The 18,654-nt window shown below is 39.0% G+C and overlaps 1 protein-coding gene across 2 annotated transcripts in view; it reads left to right on the forward strand.

Moving 5' to 3' along the window:
• The window catches only part of LOC26526662 (dynein beta chain, ciliary), a 505,182-nt gene that overhangs the window by 448,036 nt on the left and 38,492 nt on the right, over positions 1–18,654 (forward strand). The window contains exons 17-19 of one of the 2 annotated variants that reach the window (XM_026979208.1): positions 4,056–4,194; positions 4,252–4,413; positions 4,466–7,233. In XM_026979208.1, the coding sequence (XP_026835009.1) occupies positions 4,056–4,194; positions 4,252–4,413; positions 4,466–7,233 (3,069 nt within the window). Of the gene's footprint in view, positions 1–4,055; positions 4,195–4,251; positions 4,419–4,465; positions 7,234–18,654 lie in introns of both variants that reach the window. The other variant, XM_026979207.1, reaches the window with a different exon arrangement.

The raw sequence follows: 18,654 nt of genomic DNA on the forward strand, positions 1-18,654 counted from the left end.
CGATATGCTGCTGAAACGGAACGAACTCGACCCATTCTTGAAGCGGATGGTGACTGGCGACGAAAAATGGATCATATACGACAATATCAAGCGAAAACGGTCGTGGTCGAAGGCCGGTGAATCATCCCAAACAGTGGCCAAACCGGGATTGACGGCCAGGAAGGTTTTGCTGTGTGTTTGGTGGGATTGGAAGGGAATCATCCACTATGAGCTGCTCCCATATGGCCAGACGCTTAATTCTACCATCTACTGCGAACAACTGGACCGCTTGAAGCAGGCGATCGACCAGAAGCGTCCAGAATTGGCCAACAGGAAGGGTGTAGTTTCCACCAGGACAACGCCAGACCACACACTTCGTTGATGACTCGTCAGAAGCTACGGGAGCTCGGATGGGAGGTTTTATCGCATCCACCATATAGCCCGGACATAGCGCCAAGTGATTACCACCTGTTCCTGTCCATGGCGAATGCCCTTGGTGGTGTAAAGTTGAACATAAAAGAGGCTTGTGAAAAGTGGCTGTCCGAGTTCTTCGCAAATAAGGAGGGGGGCTTCTACGAGGGAGGTATGAACCAAAATCATTCCTGGTGATCTTGACAAAATTGACGGAAGTCATGCGAAGAAAAACAGCACCATGACCTACAAGATGAATAGAAGATGGAGATGAGAAGGATAGGCGCGGCATAAGTGTGATGAATGTACGGCTAGTGTATGCAGCCGTGTATGCAGAACGACGTTTACCTTGAAGTTTTTTTTCCGCGATTTCCTTCGAAATATCCTTCTACTGTCCTTAATCGGCACTGCAGACCACCCACTACGCTCCACTAGAGATTAGAGGGGTTACTACTCCGTTCCGATTATTCACTTTCAACGCAGCTGTTCAATTCAAAATCGACAAATTTGGGAATAATAAACACGTAGGAAACAATAATAAACGTATTACTTACTTAAACTGAACACACTAATCCGCATGCTTTGCGTGACCCATTTAATCCTGCAATGAAATATTGAACCTCCCACAGCAGCGCACCCATCATAGCATACTGAAAGCAAGCAAGTACCTGAAAAACGAAGAAAAAAAATTAGAATCAGACAAAACAAAATGAAATACATAAAAAACTTATCTGATTTATATTTCGTCTCCATTTCCATGGTAAAACAACCGGCGGCTCCAAGATGACACCCCTCACGCAACTACCTCAAGACGCAGCGCTCCTGTGCAACGCTCGGTATGCATCGACCGAGCTGCAATCGATGTCTCCTCTGCCTCAACGCAGCCAGTTGCACCGTAGCGGCTTCAATATTCAGCCAAATGACGGCTGCGCGGGACTCATCTCCAAATTCCCTGCAATTTCATTAAAATTAACCCCGTTTTAATTCTTCCGTCGGCTACAAATAGAGGCCAAAAACTCCAAAAGTCCAGGGGCGATGGCTCCTGAGGCCTCCAGAATCTCGGTACTTCTACCAGTAAACTCAAAAAGTTACGTTCTGTTACCTAAAACACCTAATACCTAAACCAACATTTTACATCTCAAAACGCGAATAATTGCAGCTAATTATTGCTTTTCAAGTAATCAGAGGCATAATAATTCAAGGAGGTGGTGGACATAAGTAAAGTTGAAAAAAGCATCAGATATGATATTTTTTTACAGTAATACAATACATGCAATACAATACAACAAATATTTTATTTTCAAGTCTGCAGAAGAAGAAAATATTGGTTAATAGGGATATGTGTGTGGTAGGGATATTTTGTGGTCAATCCAAGTATATGTTTTGATGAAGAGTATATTCTAGTTGTTAATGTTTTCTAACTTGTCGTAATGGAGTAATATTGGATTAAAAGATCCTTTCTATGTCTTCTATGTATTCAATGAATTGCAAAAGTTCATATACGAGTGTCTCAATACTATTGCGGTTATTCTCATAGTTAGTAAACTTCTGCAGTCCTTTAGTCACAAAATTTATGACATAATTTAGTTTATGAAGTTGAATTAAATTTTCTGCTATTAGATCTATTTTTTGTTAATTTGTACCCTATCGTTTTCATCAAGTGTGCCAAAAAAAAAAAAAAATATATATAAAATTGTATAAGTATTTCATTCGGCCGAGTCTAAGATTCTGTTACCAAAAGAATTAGTGATGACATTAATTTCCGTTAGATTAATTCTTAGACAGTGATGTTCATATACTACTGGTCGGAACCTCGGTTGGTTTTTTAAATTTGTTGACTGTGGCCCGTGGTGAAAAAATAAAAACAGCATCATTATACACAAGGTTCCTGTGGAAGTTTAACGGCATTAGTTATCTTTTGTTTCTTGAATTGTGTTTTGTAGTTATTGGTTTCCCTATTTCTATTAATGATTTTGTAATGGTCTTCATATGTCATCTACATTTTTATTTGGTTCAAATGGGTTTTCTAATATTCCTCTTTGAATTGAAATATGTCACTATATATATTTTAGTCTAGTTTCGCATTTACAACAAATAAAAAGAGCGAACAGTATTTTTGAAAAGTTTTGTAAAGAAGAGTAAATGAAAATATATACATAATGGTTTGCAATTGGAAGAGTTGAACAAAACATAAGGGGGGGCACTAAGTTAAATGCTGTTGTCGTTCAGCCTACATCACCTACATCACATTAGTCTAGCTTTCCGTGAATGGTTTCTAAGCGTACATGATCTTTGCTAGATCGCATCGTTTTCTGCTGTTAGGTGTGAGTTGCTCGTCGCGTTGGCTCTGAATAATACGAGGAGGCTATGCTGCGTCTATCTAAACTAGGAGCTAGACTAAGGGGCTGAGACTTGCGTACATTTCCTCTGGAGGCCATGCTGAAGTGCTGCTACAACTACGAATAAAACAAACTGCTCTGCTTGGCTATACTGCGCGGAGCAAGGTCATGGTGCCTCCGGGGTGGAGGGCGAGGGCGTGAATCCCTGGCGGCGGCGTGGTCTGGGGTCCGGTGACAGCCGCTTTCAGTTGGGCCTTAGCATCAGCATTCCATAATGTTGCTGCTGATGATGTCCCTACATCATCATCTTTTGCTTTTGCTGCTGTTGTTGCTGCTGCTGCCTGAATTGTTGCTATTGGGCTGTCACCACTTATTCTTGAGAGGTTGTGTAGGTCACGGCGCATGCTGCTGGCTGGGATACCATAACTGGAGCACTAACTTTCTGCTCCGACTGGGTGCGAATGAGTTGCGGGGGGGATGTATTCGGCTATGGAAGCGGATCATACATCAGCATGGGCGGTGGCGGAGGTGATGTCTCCACGCTGGGATGACGAGCTGGCGGCGTGACAGCCGAGCCATTGGAGCTGTCAGACTTCGCCGTGTGTCCCTGGTTCCTTGGTCCATTCCCGCCGTACAGTTGCTGCGGGTCACGTCGGTCATACTTGTGGTTTCCGTCCATCGGCATGGAACTCGTGCGACTGATGCAGGGGATCAGGCACGATCTGTGCAGGAGGCTGCATTTGTGCTGCTGGACTCCCATGTTGGGCTGCCTTTCTGCTTTAGCTGCTGGATTGGTTGCTGCTGTCCTCGCATGGAGCCCCTCATTCCGTAGATGCTCTGGCTGCGTCTGATTTTGGACATTTTGGTTCTGCAAATGTGATGATTGATGCTGTTGCTGTTGCGTATCGGGTAAAGACTCTGTGCAGGTACCTGGACGCGCCACAATGTCCCGATTGATGGCTGTATTGCTCGTGGCGTACAGGCTGGTCAGAGTGGGCAAGCGGCAGTACAGCAGTGATCGGGTTCCTCCGTACAGAGGCTTCTGCTGCTAATCGTACTTCGAGGAGAGCGGTGGAGCAGTGTACAGGTTCTGGCATTTACAAGAATTTTAATTTGTCACACCATTTAAAACTTACTTTCACCAATTGGACTAGCTTTTATAGCCACTAAGATCTCAATGCTTATATTGACAAACAGACTAGTCGGCTCGTATAACTACTTGATAAGATCGGAAACGATTATTTTGGCCTTGCACACAATCTGCAACGCATATATGCGCATTTCAAATACGAATTATTAGATATCTTTTTATATTTCTTTCCACAGCTTAACTTCTGGTATTCAACAACTACCCGGTGACATTCTTATTATTTCATGCTTCATTTCCTATGTTGGGTGCTTTACGCGTGCTTATCGCCAGGAGTTGCAAGAAAAATTGTGGATGCCTACGTTCAAGAATAGTCAGGTAAGCAAATTAATTGTAACTGTTGGAATTTACGAGCAAATAATATTTTTCATAAAGCCGCCTATACCTTCAACGGATGGAGTGGATCCTTTTGAGATGATTTGCGATGATGCGCAGATTGCGGAGTGGAACAACCAGGGACTACCAAGTGATCGTATGTCAGCGGAAAATGCTGCTATTTTGGTGCAGTCTGAACGATATCCCCTTATGATTGACCCTCAACTGTAAGTTTAGCTACCAATATAATCTAAAATCACTTTCTATTTAAATCCAAAGTCAGGGAATTAAGTGGGTCAAGGCTAAGTATGGAACTGGGTTGGTAGTATTACGACTTTCGCAACGGAACTACCTTGATCAAGTTGAGAGAGCTGTAAGCAATGGAAGTGTATTACTTATTGAAAATATTGGTGAAAACATTGACCCGGTCTTAAATCCTCTGCTAGGACGACAGTTGATCAAGAAAGGCACCGTCTTAAAGATTGGAGATCGAGAAATTGATTTTAATGCTAGATTTCGACTAATTTTACATACCAAATTAGCAAACCCGCATTATAAGCCGGAGATGCAAGCACAAACAACTCTCATAAACTTTACCGTAACCCGAGATGGACTAGAGGATCAGTTGTTAGCCGAAGTTGTTAAAGTGGAGCGCCCCGATCTAGAGGCAATGCGCACACGCCTAACCCAACAGCAGAATCACTTCAAAATTACACTTAAATTTCTAGAAGACGATTTGCTTGCTCGCTTATCTTCTGCTGGAGACAATGTTCTTGAAGACGTAACTCTGGTGATGAATCTAGAAAAGACAAAAAAAACAGCTGACGAAATTGAAGTCAAAGTTGCAGAGGCAAAAATAACTGGGGTCCAAATAGATTCAGCCAGAGAGGCTTACCGTCCAGCCGCCGAACGCGCTTCTATCATATACTTCATTCTTAACGACCTATTTAAAATCAATCCTATATACCAGTTCTCGTTGAAGGCATTTACAGTGGTATTTAATAATGCAATGCTCAAAGCAATGGCTGCTGAAAAGCTAAAAGACCGCGTAGAGAACCTAATAGACTCGATAACTTTTTGTAGCTTTGTCTACACCTCTCGCGGCTTATTTGAGCAAGACAAGCTTATTTTTTTAACACAATTGTGCATTCAGATCCTTGTAAACCTTGGTGAAGTAGAGCCTACCGAACTTGATTTCTTACTGCGCTTTCCTTATATGCCGAATCAGACGTCCAATTTCACATGGCTAACTCACGTTGGGTGGGGAGGTATAAGAGCGCTTAACAACCAGGCAGTATTTAAGGGCCTTGAAAAGGACATTGAAGGGTCGCACAAGCGCTGGAAGAAGTTTGTAGACTCAGAGAGTCCTGAAAATGAGAAGTTTCCAGGAGAATGGAAAGGAAAATCCGCCATTCAAAGGCTCTGCATAATGCGATGTATACGCCCTGATCGAATGTCATACGCCATGCGTTCCTTTATTGAAGAAAAACTTGGGTCAAAATATATTGATGCTCGCTCTATGGAATTCTCTAGGACTTTTGAGGAATCCAGTCCAGAGACTCACATTTTCTTTGTTCTCTCCCCCGGCGTTGATCCACTAAAAGATGTTGAAAAGCTTGGAAAAGCTTTGGGTTTTAGCTTTGATCATGAAAATTTTCACAGTGTATCGCTTGGCCAAGGCCAGGAAATAGTCGCAGAAAACGCCATTGAAACTGCATCCCAAAATGGCCACTGGGTCATTCTACAAAATATTCACCTGGTCGCGCGCTGGTTACCCAGTCTGGAAAAAAAAATGGAGTCGTCTCTTAGTAACGCCCACACAAACTATCGTCTTTTTCTCAGCGCTGAACCGGCTGGTGATCCTGCCGCTCATATATTACCTCAAGGAATCCTTGAATCAGCCATAAAGATAACAAATGAACCTCCTACTGGGATGATGGCCAACATACATAAGGCCTTAGACAATTTTAGCGACGAGACTTTAGAAATGTGCTCGAAAGAGACTGAATTTAAAGCTATTCTATTTTCTCTTTGCTATTTTCATGCCGTGGTAGCCGAGCGCAGGAAATTCGGACCACAAGGCTGGAACCGTAGTTACCCGTTTAACGTGGGCGATCTGACAATATCAGTTTATGTGCTATACAACTACCTGGAGGCCAATACAAGAGTACCTTGGGAGGACCTACGATATCTTTTTGGGGAGATTATGTATGGAGGTCACATCACAGACGACTGGGACCGTCGCTTATGTCGTACTTATCTGGAGGAATTCATGCAGCCAGAGCTAATTGATGGGGAGCTAGAGTATTGCCAGGGTTTTCCGGCTCCTGGAATACTTAAATATACTGGCTACCACAATTACATAGATGACAACCTTCCATCTGAAAGTCCATCTCTATACGGCCTTCACTCAAATGCAGAGATCGGGTTTCTCACTACTGTTTCTGAACGGCTCTTCCGAATAGTTTTCGAACTGCAGCCAAGAATGACAGGTGGATCTGGTAGTGGGGGTGAGACAGTCTCACAAGAAGACATTATAAAAAACATAATAGAGGATCTACTTGACAAAACTCCAACACCATTTAACATTTTGGAATTAATGGGTCGTGTCGAAGACCGAAGTCCATACATTATTGTGGCATTCCAGGAGTGTGAGCGAATGAACAATCTAATGACTGAGTTAAAGCGCTCTCTTAATGAGCTTGATCTCGGCCTTAAAGGAGAATTGACTATCTCATCTGTAATGGAGGATTTAATGCTATGTCTTTACATGGACCAAGTGCCGGAACAGTGGACTAAGTTGGCCTACCCCAGCATGCTAGGCCTACAGTCCTGGTTCTCAGACTTAATGTTGCGGCTGCGAGAGCTGGAGGGTTGGGTGGCCGACTTTCGCATGCCGTCATCAATTTGGTTGGCAGGATTCTTTAATCCTCAGTCCCTCCTTACAGCTATTATGCAGCAGACAGCGCGCAAGAACGAATGGCCCCTCGATAGAATGTGTCTTAATTGTGATGTGACCAAGAAGTGGAAAGAGGAGTTTACGTGAGTATCACGCTTTCTTAAAAACTAAAAGGTTTTAATTACAATTGAAATCAAAAATATTTTGAATATTCAATATATATTAACTCGTTACATTTTTGTATGACACGTTTTCTTACAGAAATTTTGAACAAACGCCTAAATTCTGAACGGTGGGGAAGCGTGGTGGGGTTGGCAGCCTAGAATTATAATTAAAAAATTTTGCATGAAAAACCAATTAAAAAATTTGAGCCCGATAAATCTTTCGATCGAATGCGTGAAGGTGAACGGGAAGCACAATCTTACGAATAAGCTTAATATACATGATCTCCGCATAAATACTATCCATCCGAAAATTTTCAAATACCGGGTGTGAAAGCATTTTGAGGCTTATAGACGTTGAAATGCGCGTGGCCAAATCTTTTTCGGCATATCAAAAGAAATTTCGCGACAAAAAATAAAATAAAAGAAGAGACAACCCCAGTCGAGTGTCAGTTTTGGGATACTATTGGGCGTGGAATAAAAAAACCAGATAGAAATAGAAATTAATAAGTGTATCGAAGTGATTTGCTGGTCTGCTCGCTACGCTGTTGATTTTGTATGTTCGTCCCACCAAATTAATATAACGTGATCGCCCGTTTTTCAGTAACAATGTAGTATACACATATATAAGCTCCATTAAAAATGCCACCACCCGCCTGGTCAACTACACAAAAATTGCAGGAAGAATTAGACCATCTGCAAAATTTAATAAAGCAAAAAAAAACAGGCCCCAAACCAAAACTTACTCAAATATAAGGAGATTAACAAACAAAGCAATTAACAAATATCAACCGCCTCCTAAAAAACAACTCCCAACAAAGAAGAAGACGTGCCCAGCGGACTGCGAGGGAATTTGGAGTCCTTTCTGTCAAGGAACCTGTGCAATGACCAGCACCGGTAACGCCTGAGCCCACAGGCCCCGGACAGCAGTAGCAGCAAATTGTCTTCGAGGGAGTGTCAGCGTGCCAGTACCGGCGACGACCAACTGACACAGGACAACGAAAACATCAAGATCAAGCAGATATTTTTTTTAATACAATATTTAAGATATAATAATATAATACACATAAAATTGTAATATTGAGCGGTACATTTACTGCCCGTTAAGCTTGTAAACTTGTATAGTCCACAGAACTACTATGTAGGAAAATGTAAATCGAAAATAATAAGGCTGAAATAGGAGGTTTGGAAAACCTAAATAGAAATATATATATTATAATTATATATATATTATAGGATTAATAATATAAAATAATGTAAAAGAAAGCAAAAAAAAAACCAAAAACAAATTATTCTAATTAAACATATACAAAAATGGGTTGGTTTAGATCTGACGATCAATATGTAAGATCAATCAATATGTAAGATCAATAATGTAAAAATAGTCGACCATACAGAAGACATTCAGTCATTGTGGTTCCTTCTTTTAATTTTAACCATTGTAACAGTCGCTCAGTTTATATTAACGCTATACGTTAAACATAATAAAATAATAAAGAAGCGTTATAATATATAAGCAGAAAAGCAAAAAAAAAAAAAAATTTTTAAAAGAATAAATAAAGATATATTATTCATTCAAAAAAAGGCACAAATAAAGATATATTTATATGAACATTTTTAAACAAAAAAAAAAAAAAAAGAATTAAACAGACAATACAAACAATATATTTAGAATTAAAATCATACACAAAAAAATATTTTAAAAAAGTCATTGAAGAGAGTGAGGGAACCCTTATTCATTCTAATATCTACACAGATCTGAAGTAAGTTTCATACGCTTATAAGCGTATATGATTTTGAAGAGAAATACAGGGAAACCTTCGACTTGTATTCAAGGCCATTATTCCATTGCTCCACAATTGAATAGGCAATGGTATTATCAGGTATTACCATATGTGAAAATAAAACAGGTAATAGAAGATAATATCTTTTTAGGAGAAGAAACAATTTATAAAGTTCGCTTCTATATTAACATATAAATGGACTGGCAAGAAATAAGCAACATTAAAGCAAAACTGCTTAATACACAACAGCGAGGCAAAACTGCAGCGCAGTAAACCATCATCAATGATGGTTTAGATTCAAATAATGCAGACAAATTCGCTACAAAGGAAGCCATCTCTGCAATGACTAAGAATTGTGAGCACGATAAGCTCAAAACCATACTGGAAGCTGGAAATTTCAACACAATGAATAGTGTGATTGAAAAATACATACACTGCTGTACAGAAATTACCGGCAATTCAAATAGTGTATACTATCGACGAAATAATTACCGAGCAAATTACCAAAATTATAATGGCCGAGGAAATTATAATTTCTATAATAACAATTATAGAGGCCGAGGTTACTCAAGAGGTAACAAAAATAATACTAGAGGTGGACGTTACTCAAGAGGTAACCAAAACAATAATAACAACGCAAATTACAACAACAGTGTCCGAAACATTCAAACGCAAAACGAGCATGCCCCTTGAGCAACACTCAGAAGTAAAACTGTACAAAATTAATCTTTTTATACAATTAAAGAATATGAGTACCAATTCAGGGCTAACTCTTTTAATAGATACAGGTGCAGAAATTTCCGTGCTTAAATGCAGAAAGAATAGTCTAAACGATTTAAATTTAAAAACACAACAAATATATCAGGAATAGGGCAAGGGACAATTCAGTCTCTAGGTACACTACATTTAGAAATGTGTATTGCTAATGCAGCAATACCATAACGCTATACCACAGAAAGTCATAAGCCAGAAATTCCAAGGCAAGTTGACAAATTAATAAGGGATGACATTGTCGAGCCGTCTATTTCAGAATATAATAGCCCACTTCTCTTGGTACCCAAGAAATCACTGCCTAACTCGGCGGAAAAGATATGGCGATTAGTAGTCGATTATCGTCAAATCAATAAAAAAAACTGCTACCAGATAAGATCCCACTTCCAAGAATAGAAGATAATTTTGATCAATTAGTTCGAGCAAAATATTTCTTGTGCCTAGACCTAAAGTCAGGATTTCATTAAATACAATTAGACGAAAGGTCAAGAAATATCATTTTCAACTTCAACCGGAGCATACCGCTACACACGATTACTATTTGGCTTAAAAATGGCCTCAAATTCTTTCCAAAGAATGATGACTCTTGCATTTTCAGGCTTAGCGCCTTCATAAGCATTTCTGTATATGGATGATTTAGTAGTCATAGGTTGTTCTGAAAAGCACATGCTTAAAAATGTAACCGACGCTTTCACTTTATGTAGGCAACATAATTTAAAGCTACATCCAGAAAAATTTATTTTCTTTATGAAAAGGGAGGTTACTTATTAAGGTCATAAGTGTACTGACAAAGGTATATTGCCAGATGACTCTAAATAAGAGGTGATAAAAAAAATTACCCCCAACCAGTAAGTGCAGACGAAGCTAGACTATTCGTCGCATTTTGTAATGATTACAGAAGATTTATTAAGAACTTCTCTGAGAAATCACGCCTCTTAACGAGGCTTTGTAAAAAGAAAGTTCCTTTTGAATGGACAAGCGGTTGCAATGAAGCATTCGAATATCTTAAAAGGGAATTAATGAAACCAACACTTCTTCAGTACCCAGATTTCAGCAAACAATTTTGCATAACCACAGATGCTAGTAAAAAGGCATGTGGAGCGGTATTATGTATATCAAGACCATAACGGTCAACAGCTACCAGTGGGATACGCTTTAAGAAGCCTCATAAAAGGCGAAAGTAATAAGTCCACTACAGAACAAGAGCTAGCAGCTATGCACTGGGCAATAAATCACTTCAGACCATATACGTATGGTAGGCATTTCTTAGTATAAAGTGACCATAGGCCACTGTCACACCTTTTTTCGATGAGAAACACCAGTTCAAAATTAACAAGAATGAGACTAGACTTGGAGGAGTTTGAATTCACAGTAGAATACCTCAAGGGGAAGGATAATCACGTTGCCGATGCTTTGTCCCGAATAACCATCGGAGAACTTAAAGCAATGAATAGACAACTACTGAAGGTCACAACAACAAGACAGAAAAATACCTGCGCAGGTGAAAAATTGCATGAACCAAATAAGAAAGAAGAAAATATAAAAATGCCCAATATCTATTAGGTAATCAATAAAATTGATGCCAAAAAATATGTTATACGCAAAATAGACAAACATAAGTTTTTGTTAAAAAGAGGAAAAAATATTATAACACGTTTTGATATGATTAATTTTTATTCTAATGAAATAATCGATTTAAATCAATTCTTTCAAAGGCTTAATGAAAAAGCAAGAATAAATAACATCATTCAAACACAATTGTCACCAAGTGAACAAATCTTCGAGTTTGCCACTATAAAGAATTTTAAAGAAAAGGGGAAATAAAATATTAAAATATTTAAAAATAGCGCTATTGAACAAGGTGACTTAGATAGATAAAAATGATAAGGTTCAAATAAAAGCAATAATGTCTAAATATCATGACGATCCGTCAGAAGGAGCCCATTCAGGATTTTCTAGAACCCTGAAGAAAATAAAAAACTTGGCGCTATGTCCGGGCTATATGGTGGATGCGATAAAACCTCCCATCCGAGCTCCCGTAGCTTCTGACGAGTCATCAACGAAGTGTGTGGTCTGGCGTTGTCCTGGTGGAACACTACACCCTTCCTGTTGGCCAATTCTGGACGCTTCTGGTCGATCGCCTGATTCAAGCGGTCCAGTTGTTCGCAGTAGATGGAAGAATTAAGCGTCTGGCCATATGGGAGCATCTCATAGTGGATGATTCCCTTCCAATCCCACCAAACACACAGCAAAACCATCCTGGCCGTCAATCCCGGCTTGGCCACTGTTTGGGGCGATTCACCGGCCTTCGACCACGACCGTTTTCGCTTGATATTGTCGTATGTGATCTATTTTTCGTCGCCAGTCACCATCCGCTTCAAGAATGGGTCGAGTTCGTTCCGTTTCAGCAGCATATCGCAGGCGTTGATTCGGTCCAGAAGGTTTTTTTGCGTCAAATCATGCGGCACCCAAACATCAAGCATTTTTTTGTATCCAGCCTTCTGCAGATGGTTTAAAATGGTTTGGTGACTAACTCCCATCTCCTGGGCGATGTCACGAGATGCCACATGCCGGTCTAACTCGATGTATTCCATGATTTGATCGGTATTTGTCGTCACAGGTCTTCCGCCGGCTGGCTTATCCATGGTGTCGGTTTCACCGGCTCTGAATCGTCGAAACCATTCGTCCGCGGTTCGAAGTGATAGAGTACCATCCCCCAAACCACCATTAATCTCACGGAACGTTTCTCTGGCGGATTTGCCTTTAACGGAGGAAAACTTTAAAATAGCGCGAATTTCGGCGTTAGTGAACTCCATGTTTACACGTCTATAACTGTTGAACGCAATATCCAAACTAATCATGCATAGCGTCGTTTTGTAGGTTATGTCAAGACCTTTCAAATTATGTATAGTATTGCCAGATACGAGCGCTTTGTACATAGCCGCGAAATTCAAAAGACAAAAAGGCGGAAGGGAGATATTTGCCAAACTTATATCTACATATAAATGTTTAAATGGCCAGTCAGATATGGCTGGCTTACCCATAGGAGGCTTTAAGGATTGATTTGGGGCCTTAGTGGATTTACACACATCACAAGCCCGAACATACGAGCGCACCTGTGACACCATGCCTGGCCAATAAAAGTTACGCCTTATAAGCTCCAAAGTCTTAGGGGATTCATAATAAAGTTTTTATCATTGTTGTTGTAGTACTCACGACCTTAAATATCCACTCCATGATGTGCGTAAAGTTGGGCCCAAGTTCACGTTGACATTGTCGAGCTGTAGGTCAAACTTTAAAGGTTCTAAGTTAAATTCCTATTCAAATGCCAAAAGTTCCGTCAATCTGCGAGTATTTAATTCATTATTAATGGTAATACAAAAGAAAATCAAGAATCAAAACAAAACACGAACTGAAGCATTGCAGCGATGAGACCTTAGGAGACCGCTGGCTGCTACACTGCGCTGCGATAAGACGAAATCACAAAGTTAGACCTCCGTTGGTCATAGGAGATGATCTTCACTGCGTGACGATGATGATGTTCAAATATAATTAAATCTGCTCCGGTCGTCTAAACTTCTGCATAGCTGAATAATCTGGATGAACTCTAGCCTTCCAATATATTTGGCCACTTATCATTCGGCAGGTGGCCGATTGCGTAACTTGTTGCTGAAGGTTATGTCGCCTCGTGGCCTCTTCTTGGAGCGACGGGATTTAAACCATGAGCTGATGCGGGGGTCGACGAGACGGGGGTAGTCGGCTGTAGAGCAACCAAATGCTCTTATATAGGCCTGGCCTTCCTTACGCCTTGGGGTCGAATCTCTTTGCCACTTTCACACAAATCGCACACGGAAATTTATTGAAATATCCCAACTCTTGTTTTATGAGATTGGATATATATATAACTAATTATATTTCCACGTGCATGCGAAGTTTAAATGGGCAGCGTCAAAAATTGTGAGCGTTCGCCACGAAGTTTTATCCGATAATGAATCAAGCTCTGGGAAGCTGCATGCTGGTGGTCGCTGTTATAGCTTTTCTTTCCCTAACTGTATAATCGTACGATCATATTCTGTCCTGATTGGTCTAAGACAATTCTCTCGCTTTTTGTTTTACACAAAAGCCGCTATAATTTAGGGCGAGGGTGTCTTGAAGAGTTGTTGCAGTGTAAAGTTAAGTTGGTCACTACAGCCTTTAACGAAGGAAAACTTTAAAATAGCGCGAATTTCGGCGTTAGTGAACTCCACCTTTACACGTCTATAACTGTTGAACGCAATATCCAAACTAATCATGCATAGCGTCGTTTTGTAGGTTATCTCAAGACCTTTCAAATTATGTATAGTATTGCCAGATACTCTGTAGCGCTTTGTACATAGCCGCGAAATTCAAAAGACAAAAAGGCGGAAGGGAGATATTTTCCAAACTAATATATATATATATATATAAGCAGTTGTTGGTGGTTCTGGAGGTATTGCAGGATCATCAGGATGTCAAGTTTCTTTTCGATGTTTTCCACACGATTAGTTAAATCAGTGTTGGGGTCGTCAGTAAAGCTTGCTTGTGCAAATGAATGCGTATCCATTGCAGTTGGGGTATCTTCTGCGTTTAATCTTGGCTTGAAATAAGCGAGTTATCCTTTCATTTCGGAGATGGTCTTGGAATTTTAGCAAGTGTCTAGTGACCGCGTTTTGCGGCTTTGATTTGTAGGGCAGACGGAAGGCATTTTTTTGAGGTTGGGGGCCTGTCATTTACATGTGTTTCTTGTTGCGTCCTTGATTACCCTTACTTTGTTAATGTCTATGTTATTGGCTGCAAGTTTTCTTCTTTCAGGTGCATATATGATCCCCAGAGCAGTTGACGCAGGATGCGGGGCTAGATCCTGCCACCATAGGCGCCAACAGAAAATGTCTTTATCTATTATTTGGTTGTCATTGTATTTGTATTATTTTTTGCTTTGGTATAAATCAATGACTATTGCTATTTAATACTGAATTAAAAGACTTGATTGTGCTGCAGTAAATCCACCTTTTCCCTACCGCTGGTCAGATTCTTGCAGTAGGCTTTTTTGGGTGTCCACTTGTTGCTGCTTTTGTTGATTTGTTGTATTCCTTTCAGTAAATTAATTGATGCCGTCTTTTCATAATTTACTACCCGTAACTCGTAGAGTTAGAGGGTATATTAGATTCGTTGAATAGTATGTAGCAGGCAGAAGGAAGCGTTTCCAGCCATATAAAATATATATATACCATATACTATATATATATAGTGACGTATTTGCGCCACCCAAAACCGGTCAATTTCATTAATTCCATGAACAATAAAGCACTTCCTACTGTATGCCCTCTGCTCAATATGCGTTTTGATAAAATAATCCTTTGGCAACGATAAACAAATTCTTGGGTAGCGGCACTTAGCAATTCATGTAAACAAATCCCAAAGCCTAACCTAGGCAGTTTTGCCTGCTCTTTCTGAGGCTTTCCCCAACTTAAGCATCCAAGAGCAATGCTCTCCCAAAATACACTAACATATTTCTTAAGCACAGAGGCTTCTCCTCAATATCACTTACAATTAATTTTCAGTCTTAAGTTGAAAACTGAAGAATAAAGATCATAATTCAACTCGATTTGCAATTTCTTTTATTTAACAAAACTTCGGTTTCAGCGTTGTTACTAAAACGGTCCATTTAATAGACTCAAAAGTAAATAATAATGCTAATGGCGCAGTTGGTCGTGATAGTGTTAAAATCTATTTAATCGCTATCTAAAAACAACATGCTTTTAGACACGCATGCGACTCTCAATATCGTTTTAAGTTTTGATTGAAACCTCGACAATAGCGCGAAACCGTGTAACGCAATATCAATAAAAAACATGAATTTAATATCAGAAAGACGCTATTGAATTTGTGGGAGGCTGTAAATCCAATCGGCAATAAAAAGCATTTGAAAATCAAAATCTATCTTAAGAGCAAAAACTAAAAATAAAATAAATTAGTGAAGAGGCAAAAAAAAGAAATCAAATAAGATACTTACAAAATAAAATCCGTAAAACAACAAATAAAAATAAAAAGAAATTAAATAAATAAAATAAAGTAAAACAAAAAATAACAATATTAAATTAACTTGAGAGCAACGACAAAATGACAGAACCCAGAGTCGTGCCACCCCTATCAGACAGCAACATGACCCAGGTTGCCACCAGATTGGCAATGTAGAGAGGTTCAATGGCCGAATTTATACTGCCCCTTTATGTTACCGGAGATTAACGCCAACAGCAGATCCTATTTGGGCATGTCGAGCGCAGCATCAGCGGAGAAGTCATGCGCAGCATTGGAGCCAAAGACATCAACACCTGGCCACAGCTAAGATGACAACTGGATCTCAACTAACTCGACTCTAACCACATTGTTTCGGAGGAGTTTCGGAGGACCCCATTCAGAGGTAGTGTACGAGCATTCCTGGAGGAAGCAGAAAACCGCAGACAAACCCTTACCAGTAAACTTGAATTAGAACAAAATGCTGAAGAAAAAGCTTTACATTTAAGATTAATAACATCCAGTATTGACCACTTCTACAAACCACAATTCAAAAAACGAAAGAAAAATAATCACAACAGTTCATGGACAGCAAATTCAAATTAATAATATTGACACCAACCACGGCTATCTCCTTTTTTCTGATAAACCAGTCCAAGTACAATCCTCCTTTGAACATCATTGTTTAAGTATTAACTTAACCGAAATACACACTGTAGCTGCGTACCGACTATCATGCACCCCAAATTAAATTTTTCTACAATAAGATAAAAAGAGAATTAACTGGAATAACCATGCAACATAGAAATAAACGTGGACTTATTAACATTGTGGGCTCAGCTTTTAAATACCTATTTGGCACACGTGATGAAAATGATCGAGCAGAAATACAGAAAAAACTTGACACACTCCCATGACACAGTGAAGTTACATGAACTTTATGACGCTTTACGATTGATAAACGACAGAATGCAGAAGATACAGAAATACGAATATGACGACAACATCGTTAACTCCCTTTTATACGAACTTATGCAGTTTACATAATACAAAGAGGATCTGGAAATGTTTAACCCCAAATTACTAAACTTCGACAAGCTTGAGAATGTAATCAGCCAAAATATAAAGAATAGCACGTGTTGGGTGGCAAACAGATTTGAAAATACCCGCTTTGAGGACAGCGGGTTCAAAAAGCGGGCAGTGGTTGCCGACCTCATGCATTATTCGAAATATATATTTCGGAGCATGATGATTTAAATTTGGTTAGTTACAAATAAAGTATATTATTATCCGTACAAATTTGTTTCTCAGTTCTTATGAACATGGGACTTGGCTCCGCGGTTAATAGGAATATACGACTTTAGAAATATCTAATTTAGAAATCATATGCGTTCGATTTTACGTTATGTATTACCAGAGAGTTATATGGATAAAGATCAATTTTAAATTTATCATCAAATTGCAAATGATTTAACTCAAAATTTATATTGGTTAAACAAAAATTGTACATGTGTGGATACAATAATTATGTATGTTGGAAACAAAATGATATTTTAAAATGAAATATGTATAATATAAATACAAAATTATAGAAATACATATATTTACGAATTCAGACCGAGGGTTTGATAAAAAAAACACACGATTGAGTTTTATATTTTATTAAACCTTTTTATTAATTCCATTTATGGAAAGAACTAGAGCCATTTGATTATCACGAAATTGGAAAGTTAAATTGGCTTAAGCGGTGTTATCGCGGTTGATAACGTACTCAGTACTGAACTGTTGCATGGAGGCATGCTTGCTGTTTTATAGGCAATTTGGGGAAGCCAAAGAGCGAAGTTTAAGAGAGTTTGGTTGTAAACCTCTATTTTCTTGTTGGAAGAGAGTCTTCTGAAGAATAGGGGTAATTGGAGAATCCTGGGACAAGTGCGTAGGCGTAGGCGCCGATCGCGAAAGTTTATTATTTCAGTTGGCTCGCCAAGTGGTCGAATGCAAATGATTAGGGGACGAGAGTCTGTGTTTATAAAGGCGGCAAGTGTCTATGTTTATGATAAGGCGACAAGTGTCTATGTTTATGATTTGCGATCTGTGAGAAAGGGTGGCTTTGGAACATGACGCTGTGTCCAAGGTTAATCGAAGGGCTCTCGTTCTTTGATTACATTTTGTGCTTAGACTTAGATATTTTGTGTTTATACATTAATGTGTGTATATGAGCTTATACTAGTGTATGTTGCTTATAGTTATCTTATGGGGAGTTGTGGGTGTAATAATGGATATGTTACTATATATATTATATGAATATTATTATATGGTGAAACAAGTATTAAAATATAATGGAATATACGAATACGAATGCTATATAAAAATGCCCGTAATCGAATTAAAAGAGATTTAAAATTTTACCCAAAGGCAAAATATTGAAGTATTTTTCAATATGATAAAATAAATGGAATTATATAAAATGGAAATCTATAATATTTATATTGCTTATTTCAATTCGAAAAATATGAATGGAATATGAAGAATGAAACATTATTCTGGTTGATCCTGCCAGTAGTTATATGCTTGTCTCAAAGATTAAGCCATACATGTCTAAGTACTAACGAATAAAAAGTGAAACCGCAAAAGGCTCATTATATCAGTTATGGTTCCTTAGATCGTTAACAGTTACTTGGATAACTGTGGTAATTCTAGAGCTAATACATGCAATTAAAATATGAACCTTATGGGACATGTGCTTTTATTAGGCTAAAACCAAGCGATCACAAGCGATCGTTATATTGGTTGAACCCTAGATAACATGCAGATCGAC

The sequence above is a fragment of the Drosophila erecta genome, unplaced genomic scaffold, assembly GCF_003286155.1.
Source record: "Drosophila erecta strain 14021-0224.00,06,07 unplaced genomic scaffold, DereRS2 tig00000055-arrow-pilon, whole genome shotgun sequence".
Lineage (NCBI taxonomy): Eukaryota > Metazoa > Arthropoda > Insecta > Diptera > Drosophilidae > Drosophila > Drosophila erecta.